The 23,678-nt window shown below is 34.6% G+C and overlaps 3 protein-coding genes across 7 annotated transcripts in view; 1 reads left to right on the forward strand and 2 right to left on the reverse strand.

Annotated features, from left to right (window-relative positions):
• Nucleotides 1–599: 599 nt before the first annotated feature.
• On the reverse strand, nucleotides 600–7,231 carry LOC123548446 (uncharacterized). Of its 2 annotated transcripts, XR_008368310.1 has the most exons (6): nucleotides 6,555–7,230; nucleotides 5,591–5,771; nucleotides 5,149–5,250; nucleotides 4,796–4,924; nucleotides 2,109–2,237; nucleotides 600–1,705 (listed from the first exon to the last, which is right to left on the reverse strand). XR_008368310.1 is itself a non-coding variant. In XM_053529585.1 (5 exons), the coding sequence occupies exons 1-5, from the start codon at nucleotides 6,952–6,954 to the stop codon at nucleotides 4,289–4,291; spliced, it is 855 nt and encodes a 284-aa protein (XP_053385560.1). In that variant the 5' UTR covers nucleotides 6,955–7,231; the 3' UTR covers nucleotides 4,274–4,288. The 2 variants fall into 2 exon arrangements, 1 of the variants encoding a protein (XP_053385560.1); XM_053529585.1 differs by lacking the exons at nucleotides 600–1,705; nucleotides 2,109–2,237 and adding an exon at nucleotides 4,274–4,331 and having other exon boundaries at nucleotides 6,555–7,231.
• On the reverse strand, nucleotides 1,056–2,036 carry LOC128550576 (three-prime repair exonuclease 1-like). The gene is made up of 2 exons (XM_053529836.1): nucleotides 2,018–2,036; nucleotides 1,056–1,705 (listed from the first exon to the last, which is right to left on the reverse strand). Exons 1-2 carry the CDS (start codon nucleotides 2,034–2,036, stop codon nucleotides 1,056–1,058), a joined length of 669 nt encoding a protein of 222 aa, XP_053385811.1.
• A 9,307-nt stretch (nucleotides 7,232–16,538) lies between the features above and the next one.
• LOC123544408 (mitogen-activated protein kinase kinase kinase 2-like) overlaps nucleotides 16,539–23,678 on the forward strand; it is a 61,832-nt gene continuing 54,692 nt past the window's right edge. For 2 of the 4 annotated variants that reach the window (XM_053529597.1, XM_053529594.1), the window contains exon 1: nucleotides 16,539–17,651. The gene's annotated coding sequence lies outside the window, so the exon portion shown is untranslated. The remainder of the gene's footprint in view (nucleotides 17,652–23,678) is intronic. The other 2 variants (XM_053529599.1, XM_053529600.1) reach the window with 2 other exon arrangements.

The following is a 23,678-nucleotide window of genomic DNA, read 5'->3' on the forward strand; positions in this document are numbered from 1 at the left end:
TACCACTGAATTGTTTTTAAAATATTAGGACACCTTTCCAGGTGAATAAAAAATTTTTTTAAAAAAATTCCATCCCACCCCATGTTTTCACTTTTACTCAAAATTATCTGACCCCTAGGGTAAATAAAATGGCCATAAATTACTTATATTAAGCAATATAATACTAAATTTGGAGTTTATGGACCAAGAAGTGTTGTATGTTTGCAAATAAGATGATTTAAATGTTTATTTGCAAGACATTTCTTCTAAATTTGCATTTACCCATAACAATATGTGCAAACTCAAAAGCACTTTATTCCGCGGCAAAATGTCGTGACGACATTAAAAGTATGATTTTTCCGCAATAATATGATTATTCCAAAACAAATTAATGCTTATTTTTTATAACTGACCTATTCCTAAGGTAAATAAACCATATTTAAAAACTTTGCCCGTCTAGTATTGAAAAAACACCAATGGGAAGTTGGAGAGATGGAAATATTTTCATCACTTTATTTCCACTACTACATATCGACAGCTGCCTATAACAATCAGAATCTATGTATTATTGACATTTTTACAAGTTGTTTGGAGTTTATAACAATACAAACACATTTGAATACATTTACTAGTTGGTTTAACCATTTTAATGTAAAATAATATGATATCATTAGGTATTTGATACCACCAAAAAGTAAATTTGCCGAGACAAAATTTGAGTAAATAATATATCTTACGCATTACATAAATATTTTCTGGTAAATACATTGTATGATGTTTTATAGATAAGAACATTGCAATAAATATAGAACACCTATATTGTTATTTCCATAATTATCACTGTGGATGTACAGACAAATAAATGTACAGAAAACATTTTTGTCCCTGAACAGTTATTATACCAGAGTATAAAAATCTAGTGATTTTCAAAATATTTAGCAATTTGTGGTACAATCTCTTCCAACACTTTCTTATTGTTAGAGACTCTTGGTAAGCCTTCTGAGTTCTTTGAAATAAACACATCTTTAAAGCATCTTCCCCACCTCTGTTATGCAACAGTTTTAAGTGATTTATATTCAGACCAGACCCAGCAATGTTTTCAGCCGTAGTTTTTTTATCACACCTGAATAAATCAACGGATTCAATGATGGCAAATTGAGTGTTTTAGATTTGTTGAAAGCCATGTTATTAGCAATTGCTGACTGAGTAAAACTATGAGCCATTAAATCACTACTTGAGAGGTTCACAAACTTGATTAATTTCCCAAGGGCAACCACATCACCCATGGCATTGTGTGCATCGTATGTTTCACCAAGTAAAGATGACACAAGGTCTACTTGTTTCAGTGATGTGTTCGGATAAAGCTTTCGAAACACTGACATGGAGTCAATGAATGCACATTCTGATAACTTATCCTGAGCTCCAATGTTCTTTAATGTAGACACAAGAATGGGAAAGTCAAATCTGCGACCATTGTGAGCTACTAAACATACACTTTTGAATTTGGATATCCAATTAACAAATTCATCCATAGCAGTTTTTATGGACACTGATTGCACTTTTGTTCCATTTACTGTCATTTCCTCATTATAAAATGATATGCCAGTAACAGTTGTTGCAGCCATAGAAATGGGAACTGTTGGTTTAACATATGTATTGAACTGCTCTCCTGACTGTAACTCCACTGCAGCAATCTGTGTAATCTGCGGAAGCACTCCGTCTTTAACTGCAAAACAATTGAAAAAAAATGTATACATATTCACTTATTCAGAAGTAAATGTCCATTCCCCTACTTCACTTGCACAGATTGTCCAAATTTTGGAACTGCTAGTGGAGATTGTACTCTTGTCCCCAGCTTCTCAGACTGACACTTTGGTCGAAAGAGCTATTGGTGACCCTCCATGAGAAAAATTCTGACATGCATTCCCATGTTAACTGTATATATAATAATGTTGTTGAAACTAGCATAAAAATAGTTCTTCAATGATAACAATGTTATACCAAATCCAAGCTGTCTGGTAGACTATGTTGTACATACAGCAGACACTAGCAACCATGTGTCTGACACCAAAATACAGAAGTTAGTGGACATGATTTCTGAAGCTGTAACAAACTAAACAATTACTCACTCAGGCCTGTTGTTTCCAAGTCAAAAGATATAACAGCTGGGGGTCCTGGTAACTGGACAGGTTTAAAATTACCCCTTGGAATGGAATCTGGAATCTGTTCCACATCTACATTGTCGCCGTGACCAATTCCTGTTATATAAAAGTATAAATGCAAACAAATGTATTCATCTTTTGGTTTTGGTTTCCCTGGCTGCTGTCCTAGTAACAAAAGTAGCTGTAAAATTATAATGAATATGGCAGTTATGTTTTAAAATATCCAAGTGTTAAACAACATATATGAGCCGCACCATGAGAAAACCAACATAGTGGCTTTGTGACCAGCATGAATACAGACCAGCGCAGATCAGGTTCCATGCTGTTCGTTTTCGAAGTCTATTGTAATATGGGGAAACATAAGCGAACAGCATGGATTCTGACCAGACTGCAGATGCGCAGACTGGTCTGAATCTATGGTGGTCGCAAAGTCACTATGTTGGTTTTCTCATGGTGTGGCTCATATGTATTTGTAAAGGGACCATATCATAACGTACAAGTTCAATATTACAAGACTCTTGAAGAGCTCAGAACATGAAAATCCCCCTTGGTGGAGTCAGTAACTGTAAAAGCAACAATGGGTCTTACATGATATGAAGCCTTAAGTGTAAATAGCCCGGAAACTGTTTTGTAGTCCCTAGACCTATAAAACAATAGGGGATCATCTGCTGGTCATGACAAACCTCCATACAAAGTCTGATGTTCCTAGGCTGAAGCATTTATGAGTTACTGCCCGGACAAAGTTTTGCAGTCAAAGGTCCCCTGAAACCTTTGACCTACTGACCTAAAACAACAGGGTTCTGAAGAAGGGGGGCATAATAAACATTTTCATGTTTACTCACCTGACTGATATGTGTCTCCTTCTAGAGCTTCATTTGCACCTTGATTAGTAGCCCGTTCCTGTTTCAGCACCAGTCGTCTACGTTTAGTAGATGGGGATTGGGCTTTCTGTTGTTTGGTGTGTCGCCGCTTCAGCACATGTCAGCATACTTGACAGTGTGTGCACCAGGAGATAGTCCGAGCTTGTTGAAACCCTGTAAAACAAATTATAATCATAAAAAAACGACACCTTTCTACCCCTATAAGAATATAATGTATATTGAAGATACATACAGATATTGCAGTTTGCACAAAAAAGATTAATACTATGCCCCAACGATAACTTGATATTTACAAACATGACTATAAATAGATCAAAATGGAACATAGGGAATTCAACATTTTTCTAACATATTACAATCTAAATATTTCTAGATTTTGTACTAATTGCAAATTAGCTCAGTGGTAAAGCATACAGTCCATGTTCAACAGATCTTTTGCTGTGTGGGTTCGAAACTAAGCATCGACATCAAATTTTTATTTCACTTTCGCATAAACATTTAGATTCCTTCATGAATTATGTGACAACACAAAAGAGAAGTATCTTAAGCCGATATGGCAGATCAGAAAAGTTTAGCATTATATTAAAGATGATATTGACTAAATGCATGCATTTAAGTCGTGCACATAATAAACATACTGTTGTGTTATGTAAAGGCATACATACAAATACAAACCATCAAAGAAAGAAACAAAAATACGGAAACAAAAAGAAAAAAACACAAAAAGACAAAAAATGAAAAATGAAAAAACCTTCAGGAGGATTCGAACCCACAAAATGATTTGCTTATATCCAATTGTTATCTGCGTTCTACCGACTGAGCTAGGTTGCCATATAATCATAGGATATTTAAGATGAAAGAAATACTAATATTTACTTAGCCGGTAGTGTGTACGCATTGGTATTTCATCGGTTATCATGAAATAGAATCGTCCTCGCGTTTCGGCGGGAATCTCGTTATCATTGGGGATTAGTACTTTGCTAATGTTTTCATCACAAATATTGTTAAATTTATTTGTTTACATAAATTATTCTGACATGGGTGCCACACTATTTTTTATTGACTTTTAAGTTCTAGGTAATTTTCACCAGAAACTGACAACTGCCCAAAAATAATTTTTAGATTCTATGAAGTTTTCATTACCAATCTCTCTTATGCGGACGGACATAAGTCTTGAACTCACAACTTATTGCTCTCATGCCAGGTATTCAGTATAAATTGAATGTATAGAAACATACTTACATTAAAGATCATGGCATTCAGGTTTCATCGATATCCAAGAAACAACAACTGGAATAACAAGAACAATCTGAAACGAATCAATAAAATTGAACAAATAACAACAAAATTAACCAATAACGTAAGAAAACAAAAACTGTCTGACAGTCAGTGCTTGACAATTCGAAGCTTGTTTATATAGACAAAATCCTCCCTACAGCAAGTGTCTCAAGTTTCATTGCAATAGCATTGATTGAACTTATAAAAAGTTAAACAAAAAGGGCCATAACTCCTTACAAAATCATCCTAGAGTTATGGCGCATTTGCCTAGTTTCAAGACTGAAGTTTCATTGCAGTAAACAAAATACTGGACTTCATAAAAAAACTGTAACCAATGTAGACGCATTTACAAGTCCCCCCCTCTACCGTGTCCAGCATGATAAGGGTTAATATCTGTACTGTAAATAAAGAGTCTCCAAAAAATCTGAGACTGAAATCTTACCTTTGAGGCATTGTATTTCAAGGTTTTAGAAAATGATTGAAACATGTAAGTACCTGCAACTGTTATCTGGTAAAGAGGCAGTCTCTGGGACATTCTGTTCAACATGTTCAATATAGCTACATGTATTCTCATCATCACTCTCAGTATCAGTCCAATCTAGTTCATCATCATGAAGCCTCAACCTATTTTTAAAGAATGCTAGCATTTAAAATTGTATTTAGTATAAATTCATGGCATACTGTGCAATGTAAATTATAATGTATCCTTGCAATACGAAACACCAGTAACACTAACTCTGTTGTTGATTTGAAGATAAAATTAGTACAATCTAAGGTTTTGGTTTGAACAATCAGTTAGCCATAAGTCACAGTCTTTGGCTTGAGTATCTAAAAAATAATATTCTTACTGTGATACAGGAGATGAATCTGGTAGTGGACAAACGCCCAAGTCTTCAATCAAACCACTCATACCAACTTGTGCATCTTGAGACTCTGCATGTGCAATGGTCCTGTAGAATTAATTTGAATTATAAAAACAACTGAGAAATATCAAATATTGTTACTGACTTCTATTTTGGAGTCCATAGACTCAAACTATTGCAAAATTTAATGGACTGGCACTTTCCACACTATTCTGAAAAATTATTTTCAATTAGGTGGAATCTATTTTTGTATTTTTATCAAAATCACAGCTTTGGACTCCTGGTTCTAAAAATGTAGAAAAAAACTTGGTTATCAGAGATTAACTGATTGACTGACTGATAGAATTAAGTGCATATGATATAGAAATCTTTTAAATATCAAGCATATACAACCTAAGGCTATGTGTCTAACAAAAAATAAACATACTCCATTTCATTCTTAAATGCCTCCTCAGCTACGGCTCGTGATGACTCAGTGGAAACTTTCTCCACAACATCTCCTGCCCGAATCTCCATCTTTTTCAAGTTTGCATCTGACACTGTCTTTAGATTTAGTGTAGCTAACATGTTATTTACACGTCTTGGCCCACCCAGACTATCGATCATTGCTGGAAAGATATTGACAGTTTTTCAAGAAAGAAATTAAACCATTATAAAAACATAAATACAGTATAGTGGACGCAACTTGATCCCGATGGTTGACCTTTGTATTATAATACATAATGAGGCACAACCTATTATTAAAAAGGTGCGTACGTAAAACGATTTATCTATTTGCATTCATAAATAATTCAAATTTAAAACTGATTTATCGTGATATAGGTTCACTGCACCCGTTATTTCTACAATTACGGACAAGTGAAATTTGATCAGAGTTTACTATAACTATTATACGGACAAGTAAAAAATAGCAAATAACAAAAACGGACTTGTAAGCAAGTCAAAATCAGATTTCGCCGCCCCTGACTTATCAAACAATACATTGTACCAACTGGTACACAAACCAGAAACCGGATCTTGTTACAACATTCAGTCATCTGAAACCTACAGGCCATTCGGGCCACTAAGCTTGCAGAATTTACTGGCCCGGATCACTTTCTACTGGCCAAAATCTTTTGTTACCAAGGTATAAGTGATAAATGTACAGACAAGATCCAACCAAAATTTTCACTGGTCAAACAAGCCGGTCATTTGGAAATTTTCACTGGTCCGACAGAAATTTCACTGGTCACACTCATAGACCATTGGATCTCTGCTTACTTCGCGGACTGCACATTTACATTGATTAATATTTTTTCTAAATAGTCCACACTGGTACTGTGCTGATGTTGATTTATATATTACAGTTACACATCTATTACACAAGCATAAAACTTTAAAATGTGACATACCAGTTCCAAGTTTGGTGTTCACTGCAAAGCAAGGCATGCCTCGACGTTCAGCTGTCTGGTGGTATGTCTTTCCGTAGGCAGCACGGTTTATGTATTCACAATCAGGATTTTCACATTTCACATATAAATACCCTCCAAGTCCTTTCTGAAGCTCCCCCTGAATTGTGTTTATTGTCAGTGGCACAGGTCCAAGTTTACACTTTTGACAATATTTTAGATTACCAAGAAGCACTTCCCACTCAACCAGTCTTCTTCCCACTTTCCACGATTCATCTAGATTTAATCCAACGCGAGTAGTTGTTACATTGTTTCCACAATAACAGTGATCATTATTCAATAATTTCTTTCGTCGACTTACTGGTTTTCTCTTCGAAAACTGACCTTTCTGGTTTCGTGCCATTCCGTTTTCAGAAAACGCTGGTCGCGAAATCCAATTACTTTCGGTTTAAAAATATTTATATTTTCGAATATTATTAAACAGAACTAACTGAAATATTAATCAAATACCACTTTATGATAGTTATGACCAATCAAAATAAAAAATATTGCGCAAATACATATTTTGGGATGAAATCAAATTTTTACCGTAGTTTACCGATGACGAACGGAGCGTTGCGATATTTACCGAGTTTAAAACGACATTAGCCGATCTTTTAAAATTTTGGCGGGAGTTATTAGAGTTGTCCTGCCTTAAATATAAATATATCGAGTTTAATGCATTCTGTATATATCAACTGGACCAAAATGTCTTATAACAATATTACTGTACGCTATGAATTGTGCGTTATGTTAAAATGCTGCTGCTTATACAGCCTATCCACTGCGAGAAATTTGTAATAAGGGGCGAAACTCAACCAAAAAGTTACCACGTTGTAATAGTAGTTTTGTCCCTTGAAAACTGTCTTTTTTCTCAAGGTCCATCCTCAAATTAACGCAGATCCAAACCATACCTCTTTAATACCCACGTCGTTTATTTGTAGAATACATTTAAATGTAGGGATTTGCGCTTATTTTCCCCCGAAAATTTAAACGTTCATGTAACCGAACTTTTAATATTATGATTAATGATTTCGAATGATATTTCAAATTCTTTAACAAGAGATAAAAAGGTAACGAAAATTATATTGATCTAGTGTCTTGGTTGAATGAGAAATCTCCTCGGAATTTCGACTCTGAACTGTTTTGTGGGGGGCGGCAAACGTCTGGTGACAAGGTAGCAGACAGATCTGACGTGACAATGTCGTCCATATGCGTATAACACGGCTTGTTTTTGCCGAGGGAAAGCTTCCTTACACGAAGGGATTGATCTGCTGGGAAGGCTGATGATGAAATAGAGCAGCTAAGGTCATATGTAGCAGACACGGTTTGAATGAGTATGTTACAGAGAGGTTTGCCTCGTTATATTGATTGCGATGCAATAGTAATTACGCATCGGGAGATATAAAGACTGTTTTAGAAAGCATTTGTTTCAGATTATCTTTTTCCAGTTTTATTTTCAAGACAGATTCAATACATAATTTTTTAGTTTTCCCGAAGATATGAACATTTGATTCGCCACTCCCACCACCACCACCTATTCACATGGTTGCATATATTATTATTATACCAGATTTGTTGAGCGCCCTTTTCATATGGAATATACGTTCAAAGGCGCTTTACAATTAAACATGTGACACATCGCAGATATGTAGGAAAATAACAAAACATGACATATGCAATCACAAAACTGAAACTGAACAATTTGATTAAATGCCTTTTTTATAAATGATATATTCAATGGCGTTGTACATAATAATAAAAAATAATAGTTATTACAACAATATCATAAATGAACAATGATAATATTTACAGCCTTATTGTAACAAACAGCCATGACCGCACACCCACCCTTGAGGTCGTTTTATCCCTATTGCCAATACCAGTGCTTTTAACATCTGGTACGCCCAGACGGGCTGCATATAGTGGTTCAACCTCCCGGTAAATGGTGCCATCATGTACTGTATTAGATAGAAATACCACACACTTCAAGTGAAACTCAAGTCTTGCGAAAAACACACACATAGAACGTCATAACCCTTAAAATGTGACATGATATACACAATATGGTCATTTTTCTAAAACATTGTATTATTTATTGCTTGAATACTGAACAAATTCGATAAACGTAGCTTATTATCGATCGTTTCAAATACAGAAATAGTGTTTCAGCACCAAAGTCTTGACAAATGTTAGCACATATATCCAAACTTCTGTCTAACCGAAATTTACGCTTATTTAAATGATCGTCTTTAAGCACAATATACAATTTCTTTATAATTTCTCATTATCTGGACTACCTGAGTTGTCTTGGAAAAAAAGGCTTAAGTAAAACCTTCTTTGTTCCATGTAATAAACGACCACTTCAGAGCTGATTTAGAGAACATCTCTCATTCCTGCATCAACTTTCAAAGAAAGTTCTGCCCCAGGTTTACCAAACCAAACATTCATGTATATCCGAATCAAATACATGTCATTGCCGTCTTGCACTATGATGTACAAATCTTGCCAACAGGAAACCCCTCTCGGTTCATGCATAATGCATTCAAGTGGTGAAAATTGTAGCAATTGTTCTAAATGCGAAAAAGAAGAATGAAGGATGTTTCGAACTGGGACTTCTTTCGACTACTCCAGGAAGACCTTTAGGTCTGGCTATACGAGTACATCCGGGTGATGTCTGTAAAGCCTGATCATTACAGACCATCAAATAATGTACATAGTGGTATTATGCATAAGACGGAATACCGCAATAGGCCTATTTCTTGTGCTTATGCGGCTGATGGCGTTAAATGAAATTAAGATAACCTATTCTGGTATTTTAATATATACATTTATTTTGTTAATGATAAAAGATTTATGTGAATTATGTTACAAATACACAAATACCAGCTGATTTTGGTCCAGTGTACAAAGTAACATGTATCTGCCACACTTCCGGTCCCTGTGGAACGTCCGCGCGTTTACAGCCGACGTTATTAAGAAATATATAGAATGAAAATGTCAATAAATGTTGGGGTGTGCCTTCCGGCCATGGCACACAGAGTTTTACAATCGGGCCATTATTGCACTAATCGTTGCATTATTGCTTTAAGAAGAGTTATAAAAAGGAACAAGAGAAAAAGTATGTCGTTCTCGGAACTTTTACACGTATACTTGTATTACTGCAATTATTAATTATTGGATGTGGTAGTGACCCATCACAGAAATATTTGGAATCAATATGATAAATGGGGGACGGGGGGGGGGTGTGAGGGGGGATGGGGGTGGCGGGGGCGAAGCGTTAGTCGAGTCCCCAAATTTATTATACTGTCCCCATATTTTACTATAAAGTGTCACTAGCAATCCCTATATTTGATTTGTTTTATCGACCAGTTAATTACAGCCAAGATAGATATGAAAATCTACTAACCCTCCGGTCACCACGTAACCACTTTTTAACCAATGGAAATACTCGACTCTTATGGAAGGTGTAATAAAGCTGAGTTTTCAAACTTCCTAAATGTTTCCTACGTTATATACAACTGTTTTTGAATTAGTAATGGCGGTTCAGAAAATAAGTAATTAGCTAAGTTTATAATCCAAGAACGGGGTGACATTTTACAGTCGCCACGCGGCACATAAAAGCATTAACTGTTGTGAAAGCATAGGCTGCAACCGAGCAAAATAATGGCAGACTTGGTTTAATTGAGTCTGTTCAAGAATGGCAGTGGAATGTGCAACACCCCTCATGCCCCAACTCCGGCCTTAGCATAACTCTTTATCACAGGTAAACTCTATCCTTAAAACAAAGTATTTACTGAAGCAAGCCATTTCTAAACCATGTGAAACCAATACACAGACTGTAACATCAAAGATTAAGGTATTGCTGCTAATTAAGAGATATCTATACAGTCATCCTAATACTAATCATAAATGTTTTTCTCATGATACTACTGAAAATACTGAGTGGCATGGGGTAAATACTGTGTACAATAATGAGGCCCATGACAGTTTTTACTTGCACGATTTTTTTGTGATTTCTTGGAAAAAGCGATTATCATACATCAGTTTTTCTAATTAGCAATAGTTAATTATCTTCATGTGGTTCTCAAAACCTGATTTGTCGCCTGTTGCATTTACTATTGCAAATTGTTACTAACTGTAGGTATGAATAAATAGTACAAATCAATATAATTACTCCCCAACTTATCGCACCAGTGGTGAACAATAACACAAAAGAAAAAATGTAGTATCTTCACTATAAAATACTACGGTGGTAGTTTAGGACATATATTTATTTTTTAAGACTAAATTATCTCGGGGGCACGACATGTTATCTCGAGCGCTCAGCATCTTATCTCGAGCGCCTAGCATCTTATCTCGTGCGCACGAGATCTTATCTTGAGCGCTCTACATCTTATCTCGTCCACACGACATCGTATCTTGAGCGCACGGCATCTTATCTCGAGCGCACGACATCATATCTCTAACGCTCGACATCTTATCTTATCTCGTGCGTACGACATCTTATCTCGCGCGCACGACATCATATCTCTAACGCTCGAAATCTTATCTCGTGCGCAAGACATCTTATATCGAGCGCTCGATATAGTATCTCGTGCGACGACATCTTATCTCGAGCGCTTGAAATCTTAATCTAGTGCACTCGATATCTTATTTTGTGCGCACGACATCTGATCTCGAGCGCCCGACATTTTATCTCGTGTGTGCGGCATCTTATCTGTTGCGCTCAGCATCTTATCTCGAGCGCTTTTCATCTTATCTCGCGAGCTCGATATCTTATTTTGTGCGCAAGACATCTTATCTCGAGCGCCCGAAATCTTATCTCGAGCACGTGACATCTTATCTCTAGCGCTCGACATCTTATCTCGAGAGCACGATATTTAATCTCCAGCGCTCTACATCTTACCTCGAGCGCTCGATATCTTATCTTATGCGCTTGACATCGTATAACGTGCGCAAGACATCTTATCTCGAGCGCACGACATCTTATCTATACTTGTATATATAAGGGCCCTTTGCGTTTGTTAATGCCATCAATTAAAACATACGGACAAGTAGATAATTAAGGCCTCGCATAATCAGGGGATTTTTTTAACTTTCAACAAGTACAAAAGATAATAGGTAAGGGTAGATTTCTCGGAGGCACAAGTTTACCAGCATTGCAAATAACTAGCCATCATATCTTCAAAATTAAACAAAATTTATTATGCTTACTGCATGTTAGAATAACACCAAATCGCATAATATCAGTGCACAAATTGTTAGAAAAGTTATAAAATTATATGCATAGATTAAGGGGAAACTGGGAAATTATTTGATATATGGCCGAAGCCTACACAATAATTATTTATTTTGTCAAGGACTTAAATTTATTTCTTTGCGTCATCAATGATTCTTTGCTGACATTTTATCAGTTTTTTTGTTTGTATTTAAATTACTAACGCGTAAAACGAAACAAAAGCAAAAACTACGGAAGAGCATTAGTGCAGATGCGTTTTTTTTTTATTAACACGATTTTTCGAGTTAGATACTCGAAATTTCGACTAACGTAACTCGAAATTTCGAGTTACTATCTCGCCCTTTTATCCGCCAAATTTGAACGTCTGTCCGTCTGTCAAACGCTAAAAATGTGATGGACGACTTGACTCTTCAAAGTGGAATCATCTATCTACACATCCATATATTGTACCGAACATGTAGGGACTTGAACATATACTACTGTAACAATACATCAATACATGACCTACCATATCCTCTAGAGCTACTCCAGATTTCAAGTTGTATCCAGGATATATAACTTTATTTAATATATGTACAGTATGTTCAGGTGGTAGGGGCTCGAACTAGGTCGTAAACCTTCCAGACATGGTCAAAATAGTGAAATATTCTACGTTTGAATATTTTCCGGTCCCCTTCCATGAACTCTCCTCAAAATCCAGATCTGTCCAGGTACCCGCTCTTGGTCAGACTCATAACTACATGTTCATTTAAGGTATGCCTATATTTCATTGCCGTATGGGCTCAAACTAGGTCGAAAACCTTCCAAGCTTAAACATGGTTTAGGCACCTGGGGTCTTCCTCAAATATAAAAGCTGGGAAGTCGCCATATGACGAATATTTTTGTCAATGCGACGTTAAACCCAAGAAAATAAATGAATAAATAAACATGGTTTAAATAGCGATACATTTGTATTTTCTATGTGCAAACGCTACCCGGTCATCTTAATTATAATGCCCTGAAAGGCCACCTGATGGATACATCAGGTACCTAATCTTGGCGAGGACCTATACATTAATTTAACCCATTGTAGTTAGCAACTCGAAATTTCGACTTAGCAACTCGAAATTTTGAGTAAATAAATAATATACACCTGGCACTAATGCTCTTCCATAAAAAAACAATGTAAGTTGTATGTTTTTACTTAATGATCTGAATACATAAAAAATCTCGTGTAGACGACATAAGATGTCGTGTGCTCAAGATTAAGATAACATGCGTTCGAAATTAAGATGTCGTAGGCGCTCGTGATAAGATGTCGAGCGCTCTTGATTATATGTTTTGCGCACAAGAGAAGATGTCGAGCGGCGTTCGAATTAGATGTTGTGCGCACTAGATAAGAAGTCGCGAGCACAAGATGTAATACGCACGAGATAAGATGCCGGGCGTTCGAGATAAGATGCTGTGCGCACTGGATAAAATGTCGCGAGTACGAGATAAGATGTTGTGCGCACGAGATAAGATATCGAGTGCTTGAGATAAGATGATGTCGTGCGCACGAGATAAGGTGTCGAGCGCTCGTGATAAGATGTCGTGCTCTCGAGATAAGATGTCATGCGCAAGAAAGCATATATCGTGCACACGAGATAATCTTATCTTAAAAAAAGTAAATTCAAGTCCTAAACATACTACTGTAAAATACTGCGTGAAGCACTTAATTATCGAATATTTCAACTGTGTTTAGTAAATAGGTTGAAAAAATCATCTAATGCAGTAAAGGAAAGGTAAATCATACCAGGTAGAATATATATCCTCTTTTTGTTGTTTTCTTGTGAAAATTAATAATATTGTATGACTAAAATCTTTTCATTTTTCATTTATGACATTGCAAGAGAGGTAAACTAATTGTAAGTATGTGTTATATACCTACCTGAGGCATGAATTATCATTCTTTGCGAACATAAGTTTACAAATTATCTCAAAACATTATATGTTGATATACACATAAAGTCTTTGAAATTCATGTATCGCCTTTATTATACGTTTAAATGTATGTACTTCTGATTATTAATAGTTTTATCTCTATAAACTAAATATTAGGTAAGGTGCCATAATTGTCAGTGGCATAACGGTGAAGCATTGCAGTCAGGTGTATGGTGAGTAGATGTATTTAAGGTATTTCTGCATGTTAGGTTCAAAATGTTATTTTTTATTAAACTCACTGTTTTTTTTTTTTTTGATTATAGTAAAGATAATTCGAGCTATTTAAATGACAGGGTTACAAACGTTACAAGTTTACTGTTACGTGGACAAGAGCATTCAGATGAAATAGGACTATCTTTATGTTAGGCTAGCTTTTCTCGATGACAATTACACAATATTTACTCTCTATCTTTATTCATTATTTTAAGCAAAACTGTTTCAACAACAAAATAAAAACACAAATCGGATTAGATTATATGCTATACATTTATAAGATTTTGGTGTTTACATAAAAACAATTTCTGCATGATGTATAAGTAAACTTATCTATCATGAAAACCAAATAATACATTACCAGAAAAATAATTTTGAATGTTCATATATCCAGAGGCGTACAGTTAGGCGTACCGGGTTGACATGGAACACTATGCGAGCTTTATCCTGAGAATGTTTCAGTGAAATGTGTTTTTTTTAATTTATTGGATGGTGGCTGATTTGTGTCCTTTCGTTGTAACATGCTGAAGCGATGCCGCGTTTGTAGAACGCTAGCTCGCCAACACGCAATTGAGCGTTGGTATCAATACATTATTTAATTTATCAAAACATTTTTATGATGTGACTAAATGAATAAATGATTAAATGATATCATAGACTGAATTAAAAATTTCATAAACGAATGATGTCAATAAATAGCGTATGTGCTACCTGGTCCGCATAATAATGCAAAGAAGAGAATCTCTAGTCTTCATGTAGTAGCTTGAATGTGCTTCATTAGGCCTGCGATCAGTTAACCTTCCCTCATCATCCCCCCCCCCCATCTTAAGGTAATAATTGCGTCATGTCTTGGACTACTTTAAACCCGTTGAATTATAAACTTTGACAGACAAAATTTGAATCAACATTTTAGTTGAAGGACTTTTAAAAGTTTGTACCTAAATAGAGGTCATGAGAAAAAACAATGATCACGCATACAGATATGTATTGTTTAGGAACCATGTTAATCGGTCACGGATAGAAAACTAAATCGTGCAAATAAACAGTGTATTTATACTTAAACGTTAGTAAGGCGATATTTTCAAGGGCGTTTATCTTTTGTCTAATGAGGAAAACTTAAATTCTTCCAGGAAACTAGTCTCTATACATCACGTGTCCGGCTACCAGAACATAGAAACACGTTTTTTTACGACATGATAATGAATAAAGATGACCCATAAAAACATGAATTCAAGGAAATTCTTGTTACAAAGGAGAACAACTTTTTTAAGTACTTCTACGAGAACGGTTTATTTATATTATGTTTCTAGGTATCAAGACAAATTGGTCCGGCCATCTGTGTACATACAAGGGCGTTTATTTTTTTATGTATGAAGGAGATCTTCTAAATACCTTTTGTTATTCGGTCTTTTTTAATGACTTTATGTGAATAGAATTACATAACTGGTCAGGTATATAATTATAGTTATCAACTTATATAAAATACAAAAGAAATTACTAAAAAGGTGTATTATGAAGTAAATTACTGAGACCAAAATCAGAATGTTTAAAACTGAGTAAAAACAAATACAAAATTGTCATTAAAATTCGATGTCATATAGAATAGAATTTTACAAATTAAATACAAAATCCTATATAAACTAATTTTTCAGAAAACAGCAGGAAAAAGCAGGACATTTTCCATGAGATTAAATGGGCTGGGGACTAATTAGGGGAAAGGGAGGGATTTAAAATGCAAATCAGGAAACCTGAAGCATTAAACGAAACTTACCTCAACCGGAGCTAGAGGGCGTGGACAATAGCATGCATTTTCACTACTGTCCTTGAACAGGCTCAATCAAACCAAGCCTGCAACATTTTCTTTTTTGTCTTGTTGAGCGACCTGTAGAGTATCCACTTTACCTGTTTTATAATGGAGAAATACAAGAAACTGAACGTTAAAATAATGTTGTTTTTTTCCAAAGAAGAAATGGAATTTAGATTAAAAAAATGATGCGAGTAGGGGGGTGGGGGTATACAGAGTTTTCCATAATATGTTATTACCATTTGTATGCCCGTAAGTCCTATTTACATAGTTTAGTTTGAGACAAAGTTATAATGCATACTTTTAAGTTCCGTTTGATATAAAACATATTTATAATTAACTTAAGTATTGAATATTTTCAATATTTTTAAAACGATATTACCAAGTAAGCTCACAAACGTATCGCATCTCCCCATTTCCTAGTTTTAGCTTTATTTATCAATCAACTGTTGTGTATTTGCAGACCCTGGTTTCAAATATCTCCACACAAAAAGGTCTTGTAAAGTCAGACCAGGTGAGTGAACACCCTAATTTGAGAAAAATACCTTTAAGTTGCAGCATGTTCCGTTAAATCACGCTTTTTGATAACTGCTGAAATCTGAATCTTGAATATTGAAAAATTATTATCATGTATATGCTGCATATCAAATGGAACTTTAAACTTTGCAGTGCAGTTTTGTGTGAGTACATATAAATTATAAAGTCATGATAGATAAAATGTGCATACTAAATATAGTATCATAAATTATGGGACATGCTGTATATATGTGTGCGGGTTTTGTGTGAGGAATGGAAAAGAGGGATAGAAGAATCAATTTCAAGCAAAGGAAAATAAAAAATGCAATAAAAAATATAAAAAGAAAACCTTTCTGCATGTGAGCCACTGACACCATTATCACTGGGGTTCTTGTTGAGAAGGTACTATTGTGTAAAGTCATTGTGTAAAGTTTTCAACATGCAGCCATCATACTTCTGGAAACGAAACAATGAAAATAAAAGAGAAAAGCAAGGTCCCTCTGTATTTAACCTTTGAGCAATTGGCCCCAAAAATCAGTACACATCGTTCTATAGTGATACTTAGACATTATGCATACTTCCAAAGCAATAGCTATTATATTGTATCATGTAGCGTCTGGGAATAGTTTTACTAATTAATTCTGAAAGGTTTGAAAGTATGTAGTTACTTATAATTTTATTACTTAAAGAGTCCAGAAACCATTTTCAATTTTCAGTGTCAGTGAACTTCCTCTTGATTTCTGCGGAAGAGCAAATGTTTATAGCTTCTGTTAATGTTAGGGAATGTTGGTATTAATCGAGGTTTTATGGAAGACTACACTTTCCTGTCACTAGACCGAGACGGCAACTCACTTTTCACATTTATAGTGAAATGAAAAGAAACTTAATAAACGCATTTCTCATAAATGTGTCAGGCCTGCATGCCTTGAAAAAAATGATTTATTTCCAAACAAAGTTTACAAGACTGTCTTGCTCTTCTACTTGATGTATATATCATTTATGTAAACAAAAGGCAGCAACGAATGAAAATAATTTCTTCATGATAAATGTGTAAAAGTATTTGTAAAGTAATCTAAAAACAAGACTACTGATCTTCATTTGTTTATGTGTGACTAATAGATGGCGCTTCAAATTAGAAAAGTGTACAAGGAAGTTCAACTTACCCGGGTGACATAAGATTCGTTTTGTGTATTTGCGATTTAATTTGTGTATGACTGACATATAAACGTGACTTTGGCAACATACGTTTTACTTATTACAGTGTTTTGTCTTCAATTTATGTAGGAGATTATTTCAAAATTTGAAAGTGTTGCACTCATAATAGGTAAGTCTTGACTTTTTACAGATTTTATTAACTATCACAACAGCAATCTTTAAGTGCCGTGTGGCGGCTGTAAAAAGTCTCCCCGTACTTGGATTCAGTGTTGTTATATTTTCTGGTCCTTTGGGATCATGGAGTCCGTTCAACATATGTGTAATATGCGCTTAAGCCTGTGCTAGGGGGCATGAGAGGTGTTGCACATTTCATTACCTCTCATGAACAGACTCAATCAAACCGAGTCTGCTATTATTCTTCTTGGTTGCATTCTTTGCTTCCAAAGGATCTTTTTACAGATTTTATTTCTTATGTTGTGCTTTCGTGTAGATATTGACGTTTTAAGATTATATAAAAGACTGATTTTATTTTTCTTCAAAGGCATGGCAGCCTGTTTATTTTGTGTAATTTTATGCCTTTTTACGAAAACGGGATTTAACTATGTTACCGAATAACTGATAAATAACAACTCAAAATTAAATGATATGTAAGCCTTTTAGAATTTCCATTGCAGACCTGTAATGACCATTTTAGTTTCGTGCGATTTCATATTCTCGTCCGTAATTTCGGCATTCTTTCGTGTACAAAACGGAGACAGCCAAAGTCACATACGCAGCAAACGTGATCGAAGTTACCAATTATCATTATATATCCTACCCTAATCTTTATGATTTAAAAACAATTGCCATATTGTTCTATTTCTTGCAGAAATTTTCTTTTGTGTCTTAATTGGACAATTTTTATACTTTTACAAGTCTGGTCAATGCTTTAACCTAGCACTTATACAACACTGATGTAATTGATAACTGTACCTAATTTCTTTATTGAACAAATACATCACATTTTATCAGAGCATTTTCTCTTACTTAAGTACACACACTTAGTATCTCTGATAAAAAGAAAACTTCGGAGTACTTTATAATTTGCTATTCGTTTTTCGTTTTCACTATCGCCGACATATTGATTAGTCTGCTTGTTGTCTGTATACAGGGAGGCCAGTTAGTGACAACTTTTTGAAGAAAGTCTAACTTTACAATTTTCAAACCTTTGAAGAGAAACAACTGGCACATCACACTGATTGTATTAGATTTTATCTTATTTTACGCCGGTGTCTTTAAATGTTTTAGTTTTCTTTTCTCTCTATCTCAGCATCATAATTTACGTAATGTATGTCTCTCTGAGAAAATAATAAATGTCAGGTTTTTTCCTATTTAACTGAGGTCGAGGACGTTACAATTCTATGAAAAACGGACGAGGAAGTAATTTGTATGTGAATGTGTGAATGTGGTTGTAAATAATACCTCTCTTTTCTGATTCTGATTCATCTATCTATTTGAAAATGCAGGAGGGTTAAACTGCCTTATATTTTTATTTATCAAATAGAAAAAGTTAAGACTCACAGGTCACCCAACTCGAAATAAATGAACATTTTGCTAGAACTGTTCGTGGACGGTAGTGGAAATACACACCCATAATAAAAATTTAGCAGAGCGGTCTCCTATTTCCTGAACATATTTTAGAACGATAACTTTACAGCATAAATATTTATTTTTTAAAAGAATGATCTTATACAATTTGTTTTCAAATAATGAAATTTAATACAGTTAGCTGTACGTTTTATTTGAAATAAGTAGTGCCTATTATAAGTTTGCATTTAAGCGCTCCTCAGAACAATGTGCTTGGGGTAATGTATTATGATCACTCACCGTCCGTCGTTCCACACTTTTTTCCAAAGACATCTCCACTGAAGCTACTTGTCAGAATAGCACCAAACTTGGTCAGTAGCATCCTAGCATGGTCCTTTGTCAAGGTTGTTCAAACATATCAGCTTAGCCCCTTTAAATGACCGATACAGCTTTGCATAAAAAATCCATTAATGACTTCTTCTCATGAACCGCTTGATGAATCTTCATCAAACCTGGTCTGCAGCGTTATAATATTGTACTTCCTGATCTGTTTTTCTTAAATGAGAGCGCATGGTAACTTTCAGGGGCCTCTAGAAAATTGAAAATCATTCGAACGACATGTTCATGAACCGATACACTCCCCTTTTTGTTCAAATAGGGGCGTTTGGACTCTTTCAGTGGTGTGTATAGCTAGAAATACAAATACATTTAAACAACTTTTTCGCATGAACCACTTGATGGGTTTCATCAAACTGATTCTGTAGCATCCTTTAAGTGTCATCTCCCAGCATCTTGAGCCTAAAATAGAAACATTTTTAAATGACCTTTTCTCATGACATGTTGAATGTATCTTTCTCAAACTTGCCGTTTAACAACATCATCAAGTCCGCTCCCAAATTTATGCTAATGGGGGCGCATGGCCCGTTTTAGGGGCAACAAAAGCTGAATATAGAAATACCTTTAAATAACTTCTTTTCAAAAATGCTTGATAGATTTTTATTAAACAACGTCTTTTTCATATACAAATGGGAGGGCTTAGAGATTTTTAAGGGACGCTGCAGCTTAAAACAGAAATAAATATAAACGACTTCTTTTGATGAACTGCTTGATAGGTGTTCATCAAACATAGCTGTAGTCTGTAGCGTCATTATAAGGTCTTCTCCCAGATTTATTCAAATAGGGGCGTTAGGTCCATTTCACGGGGGCACTTGAAAAATAGATATTACTTCAAACATCTTATTCTCATGAACTCCTGAAAGGACCTTCATTAAATCTGATCTGTAGCAGTATTATAATGACGACTCCTAAATTTGTTCAAATTGAGTCGTCTGTCCCCTTCTACGCTCTGGTGGAGCTGAAAACATTATACCTTTAATCGACTTCTGTCAATGAACGGCTTAATGAATCTTCCCCAAACTTGGTTTGTAGCATAATGTCCTCTGCCCTTCAAAGTGTCACCTAAGCTTAAAATATAATACCTTTATGCGACTCGTTCTCTTGAATATTTTAATAAATCTCCATCAAATGTAGAAGCACTATTTTAGGTCCTCTCTGTTGATGTTGAAATTTGGGTGCTTAGTCATTATTGCTTGGTCCCGTTTAGGGGCTATTATAGCTCAAATTGGAGATACCGTTAAATTACTTCTAATCATGAACGACTTAATGCATCGTCATCGGACTTGATTTGCAGAAAAATTGCTAAGGCCTCTTTCTAATCTGTTGAAATGGAGTGTGAAATACAGATATATCTGAAAAAAATTCTTCTCATGTACTGTTGGATGCAGTTAACCACTAAAGACTTTTCAAAACATCACCAGCCTTCTCCAGTTCAGTGATTTTTTTACTAGGTTTTAAAGACCTTTGAAGCATATTTTGTTTGGACTGTTTCATATTTACACTAATTTATGTAATCATTTTTACTGCAAGTAAGAGTTTCAACTCCGGTAGTATATCATGGTTCTCTTCAATATCGATTTCCAAGATTTTTGTTAAGCTTTCTATGATGATTAAGTTTTAAATTGTTCTACCATCCTAAGGTAACAAACTATTATTTTTAAGTTAAATAGATTCAAATTTGTTCTAACTGATTTTAAGAATTTCTATTTCATTTTTTCGTGATTTGATTTCTGCATTCACAAAGGTTGTTGAACCGAAAGTTTCATACTCATTTTATAGCAAACAAATATCTCATAACTTTACAAACTGGTATGATACATAAAAGGTGCTATAACAAAAATACGAATATGATATTAGCTTGAATGTTTAAGGGAGTTTTGCAAGAAATTCAATATATCAAGATTAGTTTATTAACTCTTTTTACAGGCATAAACAACGCATTTCAACTATATGTGTAGATACACTATATCATTTTCAGGTATCATGTTTCTGCCGTAATATTCCTATCAAAATCTGTGTTATCATTCCGGATCCATTTGGCTCATGAAGTCCATTCAGTACTTAAATATAGAATCAGTTAAAATTGATGGTAGATACATGAGGGGTGTTGCAGTTTTGATAACCTTTAATGAATGGACTCAACCAAACAGAGTGTGCTGTTATTGAGTGTATTGTCGTTCTATGCTCCCAAAATCTACTTTTTTATGAATTTCATTAAATTTGAGACATAAAGGACTGAACTTCTAACTTGATTTTCTGGTTTCAGAGATGTGATGTCTGTGTTCATGAAATGAACACACTTAATGAAGAAATAATGAGACGTTGCTATTTTTATCTATTTCAAAGAAATGCTTTGAGACTATCTTCTTTTTTTCCATGAAAAGATGCATTAAAATGTGTGTGTCGGTCTAAATAGAAAGAGGACAGAATTTTCAAATATCCTTAGATATACGTTAAAGTGGTTTCTAATTTAAGATTTCATCCAGCAAACAATCGTGATACAAACTGAACCCGGATAAATTCATGCTACAGTTTTGCATGTAGGTTGTTACCCGATATTTGCTGTAACATTATATTTTGACAAACAATAAAAAACTTTGCAAAGATGAACACCGTAACAAAACCTTTTAAAAATGATTTAAATTAACACACTTGGGATGATCGAAGTCGTGACAGATATCTCGATGAAAATGATCGTCAAGCTACTAAGTTAACTTGGAGGGGACTACATTGTAGCTGTGCAAATGATTTGATTGTGTTGTCTTTGCCTTCATTTAGTAAATATGATTACTTATTACATAGATTTGCACTGGCAAATGAGAAATTACAGCTAAAATATTAAGTATGTATATTATCATTATTTTATATGTAAAACTGATCACATAAAACGATATTATTTAAACATGTTTTAACCTGAGCCAATGTAAATCATAAATATATTGTCGCTTCGCGGCCCGATATTCGAGCATTGCAAGCGCTCAAGCATGCTTCCACTTCGCCCAGTATCTATTACTTATTACAGGTATCATAGTATCATTTATTGTATAAATAACATTAACATGCTGATTAAAGGACTTTTTATAACTCTGTTCTAAAACTGAGGTCATGAGACAAACAAAAATGATCCCGCATTGAGATGTATCTTGGTAATATGACAGGCTTATTATACTCGAGTAGACAACAAAATCGTGCAAATGGAAAATATATTAATATATAACAATATTTTCAAGAGAACTTATATTTTTTGTTACAAAAGGAGAAAAAACTTTAAAGTACTTCTACGAAAAACGTCTGTTTACATCATGTTTCTAGGTATTGAAACACAGTTAGGTTCGGTAATCAGTGTACATTTAAGGGCGTTAAATTTAATATATTATGAGGAAAGCATCTTTAATGCTTTTATTGTCGGATGCCTGAATAAAGCTGGCTATATTTGAACAGAAAATATAATTGGCCAGGCATATATATATTGTTCTCTACTAATGTTCGATGCAAAAAGAAAATTGTACCGTAGAGAAAATGATGAAAGTTTAAACCTAAGTAAAAAAAAACAACACAAAAACGTCATCAAAATTTAATGCCATACAAATATTTCATAGTTACATAGAATATGTAATTAATAAAATACAAATAAGCTTATTAAATAAACGAAGCGTTTTACAAATTTAAAACCATTATCAAACATAGATATAAATTCATTGTTCAGTAAACAACAGAAAAATGTAATTCCTTGACATTTGATACGGAATTAATTTGGGTATGAGTGAGGGATGGGGCGGGAAATAAGTGAACCTGGACAACTAGCTACATTTAATTTAAGGAAACACAAGAAAACAAAAGTTCGTAATATGTTGTTGTTCTTTTATTCAGGAAACGGAACAGAGCATTAATGGGGTAGGGATGCTCTGTGGGTTAATGCGATATAATATGTGATACTATTTGTGTGTACGCATTTCAAATGTTACGTGTTTTCAGAGCAAGTTTTTACGCAACTTTTTAAGCTCAATTTCGTATACAGCGTGTAAACATTTATGCAATATTTCCAAAAATGTACTTTTTTACGAAATATACACAATGCTGACGATTCTTACGCTAACGTGAATCATCAAATTCGCATTTTCCCGTTTCCTGTTAAATAAACTGTTGTTACTGATGTGTCTTTTGTAGACCTTGTGTTTCAAATATCCTCATAAAAGGAAGTGTTGGGATGTCAGTCAAGGTGTGTAAATGTCCT

Source organism: Mercenaria mercenaria, chromosome 18, assembly GCF_021730395.1.
Source record: "Mercenaria mercenaria strain notata chromosome 18, MADL_Memer_1, whole genome shotgun sequence".
NCBI lineage: Eukaryota > Metazoa > Mollusca > Bivalvia > Venerida > Veneridae > Mercenaria > Mercenaria mercenaria.